The sequence below is a fragment of the Garra rufa genome, chromosome 10, assembly GCF_049309525.1.
Source record: "Garra rufa chromosome 10, GarRuf1.0, whole genome shotgun sequence".
Taxonomy (NCBI): Eukaryota; Metazoa; Chordata; class Actinopteri; order Cypriniformes; family Cyprinidae; genus Garra; species Garra rufa.
The window spans coordinates 7,782,175-7,799,232 of NC_133370.1; the positions used below are offsets into that span (position 1 = coordinate 7,782,175).

The 17,058-nt window shown below is 34.5% G+C and overlaps 1 protein-coding gene across 1 annotated transcript in view; it reads right to left on the bottom strand.

Moving 5' to 3' along the window:
• Positions 1–23: 23 nt before the first annotated feature.
• Positions 24–17,058, bottom strand: part of adcyap1r1a (adenylate cyclase activating polypeptide 1a (pituitary) receptor type I) — a 32,754-nt gene continuing 15,719 nt past the window's right edge. Inside the window, exons 5-12 of the mRNA XM_073848548.1 lie at positions 14,080–14,233; positions 13,788–13,848; positions 11,795–11,864; positions 11,366–11,457; positions 8,855–8,938; positions 7,161–7,290; positions 5,077–5,118; positions 24–4,227 (exon numbers count right to left, since the gene is read on the bottom strand). Of these exons, the coding sequence (XP_073704649.1) occupies positions 4,024–4,227; positions 5,077–5,118; positions 7,161–7,290; positions 8,855–8,938; positions 11,366–11,457; positions 11,795–11,864; positions 13,788–13,848; positions 14,080–14,233 (837 nt within the window). The 3' untranslated portion in view covers positions 24–4,023. The remainder of the gene's footprint in view (positions 4,228–5,076; positions 5,119–7,160; positions 7,291–8,854; positions 8,939–11,365; positions 11,458–11,794; positions 11,865–13,787; positions 13,849–14,079; positions 14,234–17,058) is intronic.

Genomic DNA, 17,058 nt, shown 5'->3' on the forward strand with positions numbered 1-17,058 from the left:
CATATAGAAAGAACTACATAAAGTCCAGAAATTCAAGAGTTGTTTGTCAAGAATGGAGTTCAGACACGTACAAAAATGTTCACAGGTCAAACATGGACATCATCTCTACATCAAAGCAGAAGAAACTTCAAGCAGCTTTACAGAGCAGCTGAATGTACGATATACAGTTGTTGTCCGGGTGTTACATTCAGATTGAAATGAGTTAGTCCACAATATGAAGACATCTCAAAGACACAATGAAACGTGTCAGACCTAGACACATAAAATCTCCCACTGATCTCCTCCTTCCTCAAATATACAGCGCTCAAATACACAATCAAATAAAAAGCGTCACCTACTGGCAGGCAGATGTACTACAAGCACAAGAAAACACGTCTGTAACAGCTTTGAGACATGGTCGTTACCTTCTGAGCTCACGCCCAGAATGACGGCTGGTGTCAAGAACATAGAAAGCAGCAAAAAATCTGTCTCTTTTATGTCTTTTTTTTCATGCAGATATATCTAAAAAGAGCCACAGAGGGAGCTCGGGCCCTCGTATATCCAAACACATATGGAGCTGTAAGGTCACGTGATCCAAGGAACATCTGACGCTCTCTGTTAGGATTTCACGATTTATTTCTACAGACAAGTTCACTATCACCGAGAGCTTGTTCAAGATCATTACTATTTACAGGCTGAAAAATAAAGACGATAAGAAAATTGAGAAAACTCAAACAAATATAGATTTTAGTCATCACTTGTGAGAATTCATGGCATATTTATCCTTTTTCTTTAATGCAGAAGTAAGCCTATGGGTGAGACTTCCGGTTAATTAGGGAAATAACGAGAAGAAGAGAAGAACTGTTTGCACTACAAACCAGTGTGCTCATAATTACGATACTACGGTAAAACAATATGGTAAGACACCAATTTGCAGTATCAAGCAGCAAAATGAGCTGTTTTGTACAGCTAAAAATAGCTGGATGCGGACCGGAAGCCAGACCCATAAAAATGTCAAATGGCTACCCCCACTCTTACAGAAGGAAAAAGAGATGATTTGCAAAACAATGACTCCCCTCGTCTGCCATTGGCTTAAAAAACACACAGTCCCGTCCCAAAACTCACGCCATTGGTTGAGCTAATGTTGCAGTGGTGCTCAAACCAAACAAGTTTTATAGCACCACAGAGCCACAGTGTTTACACTTTTTTCTACTTTAGAAAAATCCAGCTACGAATGACTTTATAGTTGTCTATGCATATTAAGTACAGAACGTATTTTACACCAGAAATATTATCTTTTAATAAATTTTAACAAATTGCGTGAGGGGGCGGGGCTATGTTTAATCCGGCCAATGAAAGTTGAGGAGCGCTTCCTCATTTTTTTTTTTGCATTTTCGTTTGCTGATGACAGTAGCACACAAATTACACGCTTCAACTTCAAAATAACAACCAAGGGAAAAACGAATACATCTTCCACATTTTTTTGTGCGATCTACACGACCATCACTTTACTGTACATTTCCACAATCACCTCAACTCTGCTTCCATATGATACACCGACAACTATGAGCTGCAACAAAAGCATATTGCGTTTCAAAATTGGCACAGTTTTACACACATCGTTGTTAGTTTATGACCGCAAGTGCTGACTAAAGAGAGAATGCTGGTACATCCATCATTTACTGGCACATGTGCATCTTTAACGTACTCTATACAGAGAATTTACACTCACGGCAGAGAATAATACTGTACTGGAAATAAACAACACCTTTAGCACAGACTGTTGCCACTTTGCACACTGATGCACGTTGTTTTCGCGATCTAACGTAAAAATGTGAGTGATAAGAACTAATTATGATTGTCAGTCAGTGGTGATGCAGTAAATTTGGTTGGATTCATAGTTTGACATCAGATATTGTACTTGTAAAGGGTTGGGGGTGAACTGGCTTTCAAGTATTAAAAGTGTTCACTCCAAAATAAAGTCAAATCTGTCATCGTTTACTCACCTTTATGTCATTCGTCATAGTTTTCTTGCAACCATGCAAATTCTAGAGGGTTTTTACAATGCGTCATAATGGCGACACTGAATGTAATCAATGCCATTGAACCGACCGAAACACATATTTCGCTGATTTTTGCTGCTGAAAATGGACAATTATTGTCATGTTTTGGGCTGTACTAATCGGTCAGACCTGAAAAAACATTTGAAGTACTTCAGACTGCCAAAAGTTATAACAAATCAAAGAGAAGAGTGCAAAAAAACTGTCTTAGGAACAAAAGGCATTTGTCCTTGGCCAAACTGAATTCCAGGGCAAGAATCTTGACAACATTCGTGTTTATTCTTATAATTTCCAGTCAGTTAGGTGAAATCTCTTAATTAATACTGCCTGTACGTATCATTACCACCTATTAACTTTAGTTTGTCAAAATATTGCGCCCTTTCCTGCTTACTAACTCCTTCTCTGATTTAAAAGCTTCCACACGTTTTTTACGTGGTTTCGACAGCATAAATTAGCAGAATAACATATTTAGTAGTACATTAACCGTGCAATCCATGCTGTTGTTTACCTCTGAGTATAGCCAGCACATCCGGGTAAATAACCAAATTGTCACGTAAAAAAAAAAGCAGCATGAAATCAATTCATATGATAGTTTAAGGTACTAAAATATGCTTTTTTGTCATTTTGGAGCTTAACATACTCTACTTTTTCATTCTAAGAGTTTGGTATGACACAAAGGTGAGTACTTTATGACAGAATCACCATTTTTGGGTGAAATATCCCTTTAACACGTTCACATCTCACTCAAATTTCTCTTTCCTCTCACAGATGAACATATCAGCCCTAAAAGCATTTATAATGCACCTGATAGTAACGTATTGGCATTGATTTGCACATCTCAACGCTCTAGAAATGCACTCTAATATCTTTCTGCTATGTAGAAATTAAAGATTGTAATCTGTTCATCTACACTACTAAATGACTAATAATTAAATCAATACTGCATGGCATTGGTTGTTTCGAATAGATCCATCAAAGCTATTTTTGTGACCATCAGGCACTTCAGAATAAATTGTTGTGGAATATCCTCCTCACTCCGGTAATTGTTCACAGAACTGTTTTTTGACAATCCTTGATTTGCTGATATTGGCTCTGCGTGGTTATAAACCATTCGCATGACGATAAGAAAACACTGGCCGAAAGCTAAATCACAAAACCATAGCAACATTTACATATAATCTAAATTCATGAGTCATTCATAAGTCTTTATATTGTTGACATACTCTGTACTTACGGCTGATTGTAAAAAAATACGTTTTACAATCTCTCTGTGGAAAACACTGAATCAAATACACAGCATTTGAACGAGCAACACGTAGTCTGTACATTTTCTTTTATAGTGTACTTCTGATAAACACAGTAGCTTGCAGATACTTAAATAGTCATGTTTTGGCACTTTATGTTATTATATTTTATCTTAACACTGAAATGTAACCCGTCTCTTTCTCTGATATCCGATTTACACTTAAACTAGATAGCAATGTGCTGTTGGCTTGACAGAAATGAATGGATCGATGTTTCTCTGACTACATTCTAACCACCAACTGTTCACATTCTCTATGGCTCAAAATGCGATATGAAAATTCACTCTACTAATTTCCGCCGCGATCTCATTTTGGCATTGCGGTGTGATTTCTACAGCCCCTGTTCTGCATTATTATTGATTAAAAATAACATTCTTTTATGCTTGTATTGTGTTTTACTCATTAGATTAATTAGAAAGCCTTCAAGAAGTTGCGTTACGGTCAAAAAGCTTCCTAACCTGAATTGCAACTTTCAAGCTCAAAACAGTTTTGGCACTATAAATATTTCCCTGGACGAATCGTTTCTAATAGGTGACACATTGTTTGGAATCTTTAAATACTATCCAGAGATTTAACGAATAACTAATAGTTCTTTTCTAATTGTGATTGGTCGGCCCTACTGCAGGTGAAGAGGGTGTATTGGAGGGCGGGGCTTATGGAGGGACGGGCCAATCAGGCGCTCAGGTGGGCAGGTTGAGGTTGACCGTCTCGGCTAGAGGGCTGGACATGCGTATCTGTGAGCTGCTCTTGCTGAGGATGGACAGCTGCGTCCCCCCGTTCACCCCACTGCTCGCTAGGGAAGGGTGACGCTGCTGCTTCAGGTCCACAGCAAAGTACCTGTTCACCGTCCAACTCCTCCATTTCCTCTTTATCTCCGACTGCACCTTTAGGGAGAAACTTGAAAAGGTCATTTTTTTAATGTACTCAGCTGTAAAGGTGCACGCGTTCTCCAACAGTCCACGCTCTCTCTCATGCTTCACACCATGTCCAAGCCAGATGTGACATGTTTTGTGGACACAGAAAGCAAAATATTGCACAAAATAATAGCCATTACACATGTGGCCCTGGACCACAAACCAGTCTAAAGTAGCACTGGTATGTTTGTAGCAACTGTATGGGTCAAAATGATTTCATTTATGCCAAAAATCATTAGGATATTAGATAAAGATCATATTCCATGAAGATATTTTGTACATTTCCTACCATAAATATATCAAAACCTAATTTTTAATTTGTAATATGCATTGCTAAGAACTTCTACAAACTTTAAACTTGGACAACTTTAAAGGTAAATATTTAGATTTTTTTACACTCTCAGATTCCAGATTTTCAAATAATTGTAGACAAATATTGTCCTATTCTAACAAACCATACATCTATGGAAAGCTTATTTATTCATATTTTCAGTTTTGTGGTCCAGGGTCACATATTTGTGGTTTTATGTTTGGACCAATAAGATTTAATTGGGGCGGGGCTACTTTGGAGCAGTCCAACACAAAGTATGTCTTGTTGCAATGTGCAGTTGCCTCATTTTTTAAGAAACCGATTGTGTACTGCATCACACCTGGTCAGGACATGAAGTCTTTTGGCAGTAACTAAAACTTATTTTTATGTAGCAATATTGGATAAGTTATTCTGGAAATGTAATGATTTCTGAGCAAGCCCAGACATGTATAAAATTATTATCAAAGCTGATTGCATGCATTTGAGAATATCAAAGCAAAAGCTCTTACCTCTCCATTCAGAAAGCAGTACAGCACAGCCACCACAAACCCCTGTGGAGAGTTCAAGTGAGTATTTGGTGAAGTGGATATCATTTTTAAGTCCTCTGCAGTTCAAAAGTTTTGTAGTAATCAATACTGTTATTCAGGGCATTTATAATGTTACAGCAGATTTCTATTTCAAATACATTCTGTTCTTTTGAACTTTATATTCTTCAAAGAATGCTCAGAATTTATAATGGCTTTTGCAAAAATAAGTGGCACAACTGTTTTCAGCGTTGATAATAAGAAATGTTCATAAACAGCTAATTCTAAAGGATCATTTGACACTGAAGACTAGAGTAATGGCTGCTGAAAATTCAGCATTGCATCGCAAAAATAAATTACATTTTAACATATATGCAAATATTAACCAGCTTTTTAAAACTGCTAAATTATTTCACAGTTTTACTATTTTTACTGTATTTTTAATCAAATAAATGCAGCCCTGGTGAACAGAAGAAGTATGTCTATTTAATCAAGCTCCAAAACCTGGTGAGCTGCAAAAATATGTCCCATTGTACTGTTGAAGCAATTTTCCGTTTTGATATTTTACAGGTATTTAACCTGCATCTTTAAATACACATTGCATTGCATAGTTTTAGGGTTAAATTTAACAAAAAAATGTACTGGTAACTTTCTACTTCTTTCAGTGTGCTTATCTGTCTACATTCTAAGGCAGCTTAGTAAACAAAAGTAACACTAAGTAAAAATGAAATGAATTGAAACAATACATAGGCTGCAACTCTCAAAAGTAGAGTGAAAACTAGAGTTGACTGCAAGTTGCAAGCGAATGACTTCAAACAAATACATCATACTCACACAAATACTATATTTTAATACAAAAACTGAATACTGGATCTTCAGTACTGAAGAAAATATGCTTTCTTTTGATTCTACCTGCCATTTTGGATTAAACTTTTCACTAGGATTCCACTGCATTCTGAAATTGTGAAATCCAAAAAATCGTATATACAGTGCCTTGCAAAAGTATTCATACCCCTTCATTTTTTCACATTTTGTTTTGTTGCAGCATGTTAAACTGCTTTAAATTACTTTTTTTCCACATCAATCTACATCTCATACACCATAATGACAAAGCACAAAACAGGTTTGTAACAACTTTGCAAATTTATTAGAAATAAAAAACTGAAAAGATTCCGTTGCATAAGTATTCATACCCTTTTCTGGAACACTTGAAATTTGGCTCAGGAGCATTCATATTGCTTCTAGATGATACTACACTTGGAGTGGAGTTAAACTGTGGCAAATTCATTTGAATGAGTATGATTTAGAAAGGCACACACCTCTCAGAAAAGGTCTAACAGCTGAAAGTGCATATCAGAGCAAAAACCAATTCCTGAGGTCAAGATAACTGCCTGTACAGTGACAGACTTGCGTTAAGGCAATGATCTATGGAAGAGTTCAGAAAAAAATCTGCTGCGTTGAAGGTTCACAGAAGCATGTAGCCTTCGTTATCCATAATGGAAGACGATTGGAACAACTAGGACTCTAGAAAATGTCTGCCAGCCCCCATCCAAGCTGACAGAGCTTGAGAGGTGAAAAGGCGAGGCAAAGAATGGCAGATAATTGCCAAATGCAGATGTGCAAAGCTTGTCACATCATACCCAAAAAGACTTGAGGCTGTAAACGTGCTTCAACTATGTTCTGAGTTAAGGGTATGAATACTTATGCAATGTACTTATTTCAGTGTTTTATTTTTAATAAATTTGTCAAATTTGCAAATCTGGTTTTTGCTTTGTCATTATTATGGTATATGGAGTGTAAATTTATGTGGGGAAAAACTAATTTAAAGCAGTTTAACATAATGCTGCAACAAAACAAAATGTGAAAAAAAATGAAGGGGTATGAATACTTTTGCAAGGCACTGTATTCTGGCAGCATTTAATATTAACGCCCAATGTTTGTAACAGCCCTTGCGTCGGGATTGCACCTACTGTTTCATGCCAGTTCTGGCAGCTCACTGGTTTGGAACAGAGAGATAGCATCCACAATACAGCACTAAAGTTGCTACTATAAAAGCTGATGCTCAGTACCTGGAAGGAGCCCAGGCCCAGCTCAAAGACCAGTCGCTCCCGCTTGCTGAAATCCTCTGGGGAGAAGGCAAAAACAGTGTAGTGGATTCCAAACAAAGGGATGAGGAGCAGGGTGGAGCGTGCCAGACGCCTGTCAACACAGAGCACACACACACCGGCGCTTCAGACAGGCTGATTGAATCTCTCAACATGTCAACACACAGTTACTGTAATACACTGGAGATCAGAGCCCTCCACAACAAATCCTGCTCCACAGGAAAGAAGGCCTCTATTGTTTCTCCTAGACAGAAGAACAAATGGAGACCTTCTCTGATGCATCTTCTGAGCAAAAGATCCCAATAATCTTACGTGTTTCTCTTCTAGACTTTCAGAAGAGATTTCAACAATGTCTGGCTGTGCATTGCCAAAATAACAAAGTCTAAAGTCTAGCCTAAAATGAAAATAATAGTCAGGAATAGGGATGTAACTGCATGATCAATATCATCTTGATATCATAGTGGTCACATGATGATAGGAAACAATAGGTCTTTCGGCCAAAAAGAGTCATTTTTTAAATGTATGTAAACTTCTGATTATAACATAAAAAGTCTTTAAAGTTGTGTTTTGGGCCATTATGCTTTGGCACAGTATTTGTCAAACAAATTCAAACCGAAAGCACAATATAGCTTAATCCCTTCATCAAGTCAGTTTTCGATGTGCATATCAAAGAGAAGTGCATTTTTCGGTTAGGTGATCAGCTTGTGACCCGGTGTTTTTTGTGCCTCAGAACGGTTCAGTTCACAGTGAATAACATGTGCTGTGAGTTTAGACAGGCTATGATATTTTTAAATATCATATTGCAATATTATCATACCATGAGATTTTGATATTGTTACATCCCTATTCAGAAATACCTTTTTTAAACAAAATACTAAAATGATAAAAAAGGGTCCAAAACAAATGATCAAAACCACTTGGGTTATTAACAGCTGTACTATAAACTGCAAAAAATGATTTTCTTCAGATGAGATTTTGTCTCGTTTTCTAGTATAAATATCTAAACATTCTTGAGTCAAGATGCATTTACTTGACAAGTAAAATGACTATTAAGATATTGTCTTGTTGTCTGAAAAAAATATTAAAGTTAGATTCAAATTTAGATTTTGTTTTTAAAACAAGACATAATATCTTAAGTCACTTTACTTGTAAAGTAAATTCATCTTAATTTAAGAGTTTTTAGATATTTATACTAGAAAACGAGAGAAAAATATTTTTTTTTCAGGGTAGTTCACCATAGTTTAGTTCCAAAACTCTGCTTCCAAAAAAAAAAAGATCTAGACTAACTGCTCAGCCACCTAAACCAGATTGGACCAGCCTGAACTACCAGTTCCAAAACAAAGAGGCAACTTTAAGCTGGATTTTCAAGCAGATGAAACTTGATAAAAGTCATGTAGCTCAAACTGTTAACAACACCAGGGGCATGAGTTCAATTCCCAGAGAATGCAACTGATAGAAATACTTTTAAATACGACTGCAAAGTACTGTAAATCGCTTTGTGCATGTAATAAAAGTACAAACAAAGAGCACAAAAGTTATCAGCAGTGAACATTCTCAGCCTTTTTTCCTCAATGGGCATTTAAAAACGAAAAATGCACATTTGTTGGCCAACACAGACGTAGATGCACACGCACATTCGCACAAACACACACACTTACAGAGTGATGGTAGAAAGCTCTGACATCCTGCACGAATGCTGGGCAGCCTGTGTGGGCTCACTGAAGCATTTCTGTGCACAGCTGCTAAACACGACAAAGACAACAAACACTCTTTAGGACAGAACACACACACAAGCACACATACACACTCACGAAACTGACCACACACAACAGACCCCAACACCAAAAGACCTCAAGGGCCTTTAATAGCTAGCTCAAGCACATACTTTGCACAAGACTGTTTTCCATGCAATTACACTAAATTGGGACTGAGGCCTTCAAGCTTCAAAAGGATGCAAAAATGGTGCGTACGTCTTGTGCTCTAGATTATTTACACTGCTTATCCTGAATAAAAGCAATATGTTTTAAATTTCACTGCCACAGGAGCAAAAAACCCCAAACATGTTGCCTTGATCAACACAACAATGATACCATCTCTCTCAGAATGAACACACAACAGATTTACAGAACAGCAACCATTCACACAACAGCTAAATATGAACAGATCTATGACACTTTGAAACATTAATCACTAGGGATGTAACAGTATTATCAATATTGTGGTATCACCTAGTGTCACATGACGATATAAAACGATAGGTCTTCCAGGCAGTGTAGTTTTTAAAACATATTTAAAATTCTTATTCTAATATAAAAGGACTTTAAGTTGTATTTTGGGCCATTATGCTTTGGCACATTGTCTGTAAAAGGAGCTAAAACCGAAAGCACAATATGGCGTAATCTGCGCACTTCATTTATGTGATAATCTTGTGTTTTCCGCACCTCAGAACGGCTCGGTTCACAGTAAATGCAGTGAACTCATTTATTGCATGTACTGTGAGTTTAGCGCGCATTTGGGAACGCAGCGACCACCAGTTATGCTTTATTTAATCGGCGGATGATTACAGCATTTCACTAGATTTGTAGTGAGACGTGTTTTTGATTTCACTAAAGCTGGATTTTTCTGTCAAAATAAAAGCTCTACTGCCATTTCCATCAAAATAAATCTAAAAAGTGCAGTATGATTGTAATTTCCCTACTGTAGTGTAAAACAAAAAAATATATTTAAGTATTAAATAATGATTTTCATTTATTTTACAGTGCATGTGTTTTACAATATACGGCTATTACTGTCATAGGAATAGCAATAATATAACATTCTTGTTATTATTTTAATTATATTCTAATTTGTTTGGCTTCCTAAAACACCAGTGTGGATGCAATTTAGACTGAGACAGTATACCACAAATAAAAAGAGAATCGAGTCCCCTTTAAAGTTCAGGTCAATTCACATGTCAATCCACTGCATTAGTGCATTAGATAGAATAATTAAAACTTTAAAATGTACAATATTGTAATTTTTCCCCCAAGTTTTCCAAGTCCATATCACAATAAATATAGTATCATGGACTTCATATCGAGATAATATCGCATCATGACATTTTGATATTGTTACATCCCTATTAATCACACATTTTATTAATACATCCTAATCAGACTGTTACAAATGTTGATGGAAATTCCAAATCCCAATCAGATTGTTACAAATGTAAACAGAAATTCTAAACGGAATCCTGTATGCATTCAAAATAAAGCTTCCTCTTATCCCAGGTAAAAATCTGTAGTTCCTAGAATGTTCTGAGAATGTTAAGTTTTTGGTTACAAAATAAAACACAAAGAAAAAAACATTAGAGACTGTTCTCTTTAGGTTGTATTATACACCCACACCCACACACAAACACACACACACACACACACACACACACACACACACACACACACACACACACACACACACACACACACACACACACACACACACACATTGGGTTTACATGTTTTATGGGGACATTCCATAGGCGTAATGGTTTTCATACTGTACAAACCGTATTTTCTATGGCCCTACACCTAAATCTAGCCCTCACAGGAGATTGTGCACACTTTTACTTCCTCAAAAAACTAATTGTGCATGATTTATACGCCTGTTTCCTCATGGGGACCTAAGAAATGTCCCCACAAGGTCAAAATCTACTGGTATTACTATCCTTGTGGTTATAAATAAAAAAAAACTTAATTACTATTAGAGAAAAAAAAATGTATAGATTCAATTTATGTTGTCACATAAAACCCTCACAGCAACATTACCTTTTGGTTACAAAACCTATAGAGATGTTATTCTTTTGTTCTGAAAAAGAACTGAATGTTCTGTTTAGGTTCTATTTAGGTTGTCACGAAATGTTCTGGCAAGGTTCGATGGTTACAAAACCTACAGAGAACTTTAGACGTTCTAGAATGTTCTAGAATTCTAGAATATTATTATTATATTAGAATGTTTTCAAAAATAACCGAACGGGAACCACATGCTGAAGTTAGGAGAACGTTCTATGTTTGCTTGGATACAAGACTTTCATTTCATTTTAGCCAGCATCATGTGATACATCATATCGACTAATCAGACACAACATAACAACTGCACTCTGTTTCCATGGTGATTGAGACTAACATACTCACAGGTAGATGCTGGACTCGTTCCCGCCGATGTCTGGAGACTGCAGCTTCTGCACCAGGATTATGATGATTCCAATGAAGAGGACAAAATTGATCTGGAATGAAATCCATGTGTTTAGTATTATATGGAATATGGCTCTATTCACATATCTTTCATTTATCAACATTTTAGCTCTAAAAACACATAAGTATGTGACTCTGGACCACAAAACCAGTCATAAGGTCATTTGAAATTGAGAGTTACATTATAAGGTTTGTTAGGATTGGACAAATCTTGGAACATGATCTTTACTTAATATCCTAATGATTTTTGGCATAAAAGAAAAAACGATAATTTTGACCCATACAATGTATTTTTGGCTATTGCTACAAATATACCGATGCTACTTAAAATTGGTTTTGTGATCCAGGGTCAGATATTTCTTAGCTTACCATGATCGATGCCACAACGGGTCCCTTGATCACCCACCAGAGGGCAGTATTATCATTCATGTCCCAGCAACTGCAGAAACAATTGGTTTACTGTAAGACACTTTGCTGCTATTGGTCGGCTACGTCATGTGATTTAACAGCTAAGAGTTGAGAATGATAAACTGCATGCTTTTGAAAGAAAATAGCATTCAGCGTGTGCCAGATGCCCCACTGCATTTGCCTAAATGCGCAATATACGACAGCCTGAAAAATTGTCACATAATGCCTGAATCAAAATTGACTGTATTTTTCTAACCCTGTAAAGCCTGAGATGTGAAATTTGAGTTTAATTGAAACTCTAGACAAAATATACAAAAAAATCTAAAGAGTTTGCATTTATATTTTATGCCAAGCTTTTATGGAGAAGGAAAACGCCGTAGTTTTATTCAGAAGCTAAAAGTGAGCAAAAACATGCAATTTAGAGCAAATGCTTTATTTATATGGCCAAATTGTAAAAGTATGATGATATCCTGATAGCTTGTAAGGTAAATTAATGAGATCTTCATAACAGTATAACAGAAAACTTACATAAATGCATGTAAATATCAGTTGTCACTCTATATCTCTCAATAATACACTTTTATTAAAGTCTGTTCTGCTCACCAAGTCTGTATTTATTTGATCCAAAGTACAACAAAAACAGTAAAATTCTGAAATATTTTTACTATTTAAAATAACTGTTTTCTGTTTGAATATATTTTAAAAGTAATTTATTCCTGTGATTTCAAAGCTGAATTTTTAGCATCATACTTCAGACTTCAGTGTCACATGATCCTTCAGAAACCATTCTAATATTCTGATTTGTTGCTCAAACAATATTTATTATTATTATTAATGTGTTGAAAACAGCATAGAGAACCTTTTTATTTCAGATAAATGCTGATCTTTGGATCTGTCTATTCATTAAAGAATGCTTTAAACATTGCTAATAATAATAATAATAATAAATGTTTCTTGACCAGCAAATCAGCATATTAGAGTGATTTCTGAAGAATCATGTGACATTGAAGACTGGAGTAAAGATGCTGAAAATTCAGCTTTGAAATCAGGAATAAATTAATTTTTTAAATATATTCAAATAAATGCAGGCTTGATGAGCAGAGGAGACTTCTTTAAAAAAAAAAAAGCTTTTGACTGGTAGTGTGTGTCTTAGTATTTGATATTTAAATGTTTCGTTTTACTATCAAAACTCTGTAGATTTTATTGTGGGGGCAAAACATATAATGCAAAGTAATACAAAGATCATCAAAAGCCTGATAATCATATTTGATATTCACATTCGAACATGATTTTTCATAGATAATAAAGTAAACCTAAGTTGCATTGGTCCAGTAAGTGTTCATCTTGCAATATTACTAACAATATCAAAGTTATTCTTATATTTACTCTATAAAATCAGTAAAGATTTCACAGCAGAAAGACACATGAACCACAGCATAAAAGTGGACATTTTTTACACTGAAAGTCTTTTTACCTAATAAAAAAGGCATGTAGTAGATGGCATACAACAAGTTTTTTTTTAAAACTTGAATTTGATCATGTTGCTAATTTAAAGGCTTTAGAAATCTACATATGAAGTATGATATATGCTTAATATATATTCCTGGTCTCATTGTGCATGATTACATCACAACAGACATGAAATCTAATTAGAAATGTATAATGAGTTGCACCTTTTTCATGTTTATCACATTCAACTCCCAAAAGATATTTTTATACAAAACTGGAATAAACCGTAAATAAACCGTGGCACATAAAACATAGTGAGGTTATGTAACAAAGTAGCATTTTCTTATAAAAAATATGTATTGTCACATACTTAAAAAAACTGTATGTATTCTTTTCCAAACATAGCCTCATTCTAGTGACACTGAAGTTCATTGCCAGCAGATGCGTAGGTACCGCAGCAACAAATACAGCGTATCGTTTTTTGTTTATGCAGCATTGCACGTACCCAGAATCATCGAAATGAAGGCGCAGAACAGCCCATATGGTCACACAAATGGTGGGCGTTCCTGAAAGCGCGAGAGAAAGAGGAAATTTGTCAGACCTCAAAGCTGTTCTCCAATGCATTCAGACCATCAATATGAATGCATTACATACGCCAGCACAACAAATCACATCATAAAGAGCCAGTGGCCAGTTAATACACACACGCCACACTCCATTTCCCTCCATATCTATGACTGTGACACATAATCAATCATAAACAATCCCTTTCCGTTTGATGCATCACTGTGACATACCCCAGCCGATGATGGTGTACCAGTAGAAGTAGCGTCTCTCGGGAAAGAAGGTTTCCACCAGGAGCGTGAAGAGATAGAGACCTTCGATGAAGAGCCAGAAGTAGTTTGACATCACACAGTAGTGGAAGAAGACCATCACTGCCTTACACCCCACCTGAACACAGAGACACACATTTAGGTTTGCTTAAAGTCCAATGGATCCCATTAGTACGATGGAGTTTTTCTTAGCCACGTTTAAAAAAAAAAAAATCTAAGATTAAACTTGAAATATTACGAAAATAAAGTCGAAAAATTATGAGAATGAAGTTGAGATATTTTAAGAATAAAGATGAAATATTTCACGAATAAAAATAAATATTCAAATATTTTGACTGTGCAATATTAAACTTAAACTTTATTCTCGTAATATTTTGACTTTATTCTTGTAATATTTCTACATTATTCTTGTAGTATTTCGACTGTATTCTCGTAGTTCGACTTTATTTTTTAACTTTATTTTAAACTTTATTATTTTCTTTATTCTCGTAACATTTTGACTTTATGCTCATAATTTCGACTTTATTCTCATTTCTACATTATTCTCGTTATTTCGACTTCATTCTTGAAATATTTTGACTTTATTCTTGTAATATTTCAACTTTATTCTCGAAATATTTAGACCATATTCTCGTAATATTTCTACATTATTCTCGTAATATTTAGACTTTATTCTCGTAATATTTCTACATTCATAATATTTTGACTTTATTCTCGAAATATTAAGACTTTATTCTTGTAATATTTCAACTTTATTCTCGAAATATTTAGACCATATTCTCGTAATATTTCTACATTATTCACGTAATACTTAGACATTACTTTCATAATATTTCGACTTTATTCTCGTAATATTTCTACATTCATAATATTTTGACGTTATTCACGAAATATTAAGACTTTATTCTTGTAATAATTCAACATTATTCTTGTAATATTTCGGCATTATTCTTGTAGTATTTCATAATATTTCTACATTATTCTTATCATATTTCGACTTTATTCTCGTAATATTTCTACATTATACTCATATCTCAACTTTATTTTCGTAATATTTCTACATTATTCTCAAAATATTTTGACTTTATTCTAGAAATATTAAGACTTTATTCTTGTAATATTTCAACATTATTCTTGTAATATTTCGACAATACTCTTGTAATTTTTTACTTTTTTATCGAAATATTTAGACTTTATTTTCATAATTTTGACTTTATTCTCATAAGATTTTCACATTATTCTTGTAATTTTGGCTTAATCAAAATATTTAGACTTTTTTCATAATTTCGACTTTATTCTCATAATATTTTGACTTTATTCTTGTAATTTTTTAACATTATTCTTGTAATTTCGACTTTTTTCTCAAAATATTTTGACTTTATTCTCGTAATATTTCAACATTATTCTCGTAATTTCAACTTTATTCTCCTAATATTTTGGACTTTATTCTTGAAATATTTTGACTGTATTCTTGAAGCAATATTTCAAGCTTAATCTTGGAATCTTCTATTTTATATATATATATATATATATATATATATATACATATACATATACACACATACATATATATATATATATATATATATATATATTTATATATTTATACATACATACATACATACATATATATACATATATATATATATATATTATCCATCAGAAAATGATTTAATTGCAAAACATGAAACTGGCTATTTGAATAGGCCTCATTGGGTCAAACCAGTTTAAGAACATAGCAGCTGATTTGTAGTGGTCCAAAGTGGTCTACTAGCTAGTTTGTCTAATCAACTGAGTTTAGTGATGATCTTAAACCAGCTATAATCAACTGAATCCATGATTCATCCTTTTGTCTGTCAAGACTGCATGTACATTTCCATTTATTTCTATTCAGAATTTTCTGGCCCGCCGTGTATCAGAACACCCTAAAGTCTTTAACCATGTTCATCAATTACCCTCTGATCCAATTCGGTGCTAAGTGATGTCATTAGCATGGCCTCTGATTGGCTGGGGGAAAGAGCTCAGAGCCCTCATTCAGGTGTATAATGAGAGTGTGCACATTTTTATAAGCTATTCATATGCTAATACGAAAATAATGGAATATTTCCAGAGCGCGCTGAACTCGGCTTCACGATAATTACTGCTGTTTGTCAGGCACAGACGGGGGAAACAAGAACGTGTTGCTGCTGAACGTGGGGCGAAGGCTTGAACGTGAACGGACGGAGTTATTATTAGTCTCTGGATTTCACATGCAGATAGCATCCAGCCAAACTCCGGCCCCACTAACAGTTTCCGTTTATGGGTGATTTACTGTGAAAGCAAAGCATATACAGACACTTTAAAGCACACACACACACACACACACACACACACACAAACTATAAACAGATTAAAAACAAATTGTTTTATATGCTGATGGTACCATACAATTTTCAACTGTTGTAAATAAATGTGTATAAAAGTTAAATAAATAAATATTACAGAAATAATTATTGTATTCACAGAATTTTTGCTTTTACACTATTACTATAGATATTACTATTATTTTTATAATTTAACAATTTAATTTACATATAATTAAAATACATTTGTGTATAATATATATGTGACCCTGGACCACAAAACCAGTCTTAAGTCGCTGGGGTATATTTGTAGCAATAGCCAAAAATACATTGCATGGGTCAAAATTTTTGATTTTTCTTTTATGCCAAAAATCATTAAGAAATTAAGTAAAGTTCATGTTCCATGAAGATTTTTTGTAAAATTCCTACTGTAAACATATCAAAATGTAATTTTTGATTTGTAATATGCATTGTTAAGAACCTAATTTGGACAACTTTAAAGGTGATTTTCTCAGTCTTTTTGATTTTTTTGCATCCTCAGATTTCTGATTTCAAATAGATGTATCTCGGCCAAATATTGTCCTATCCTAACAAACCATAC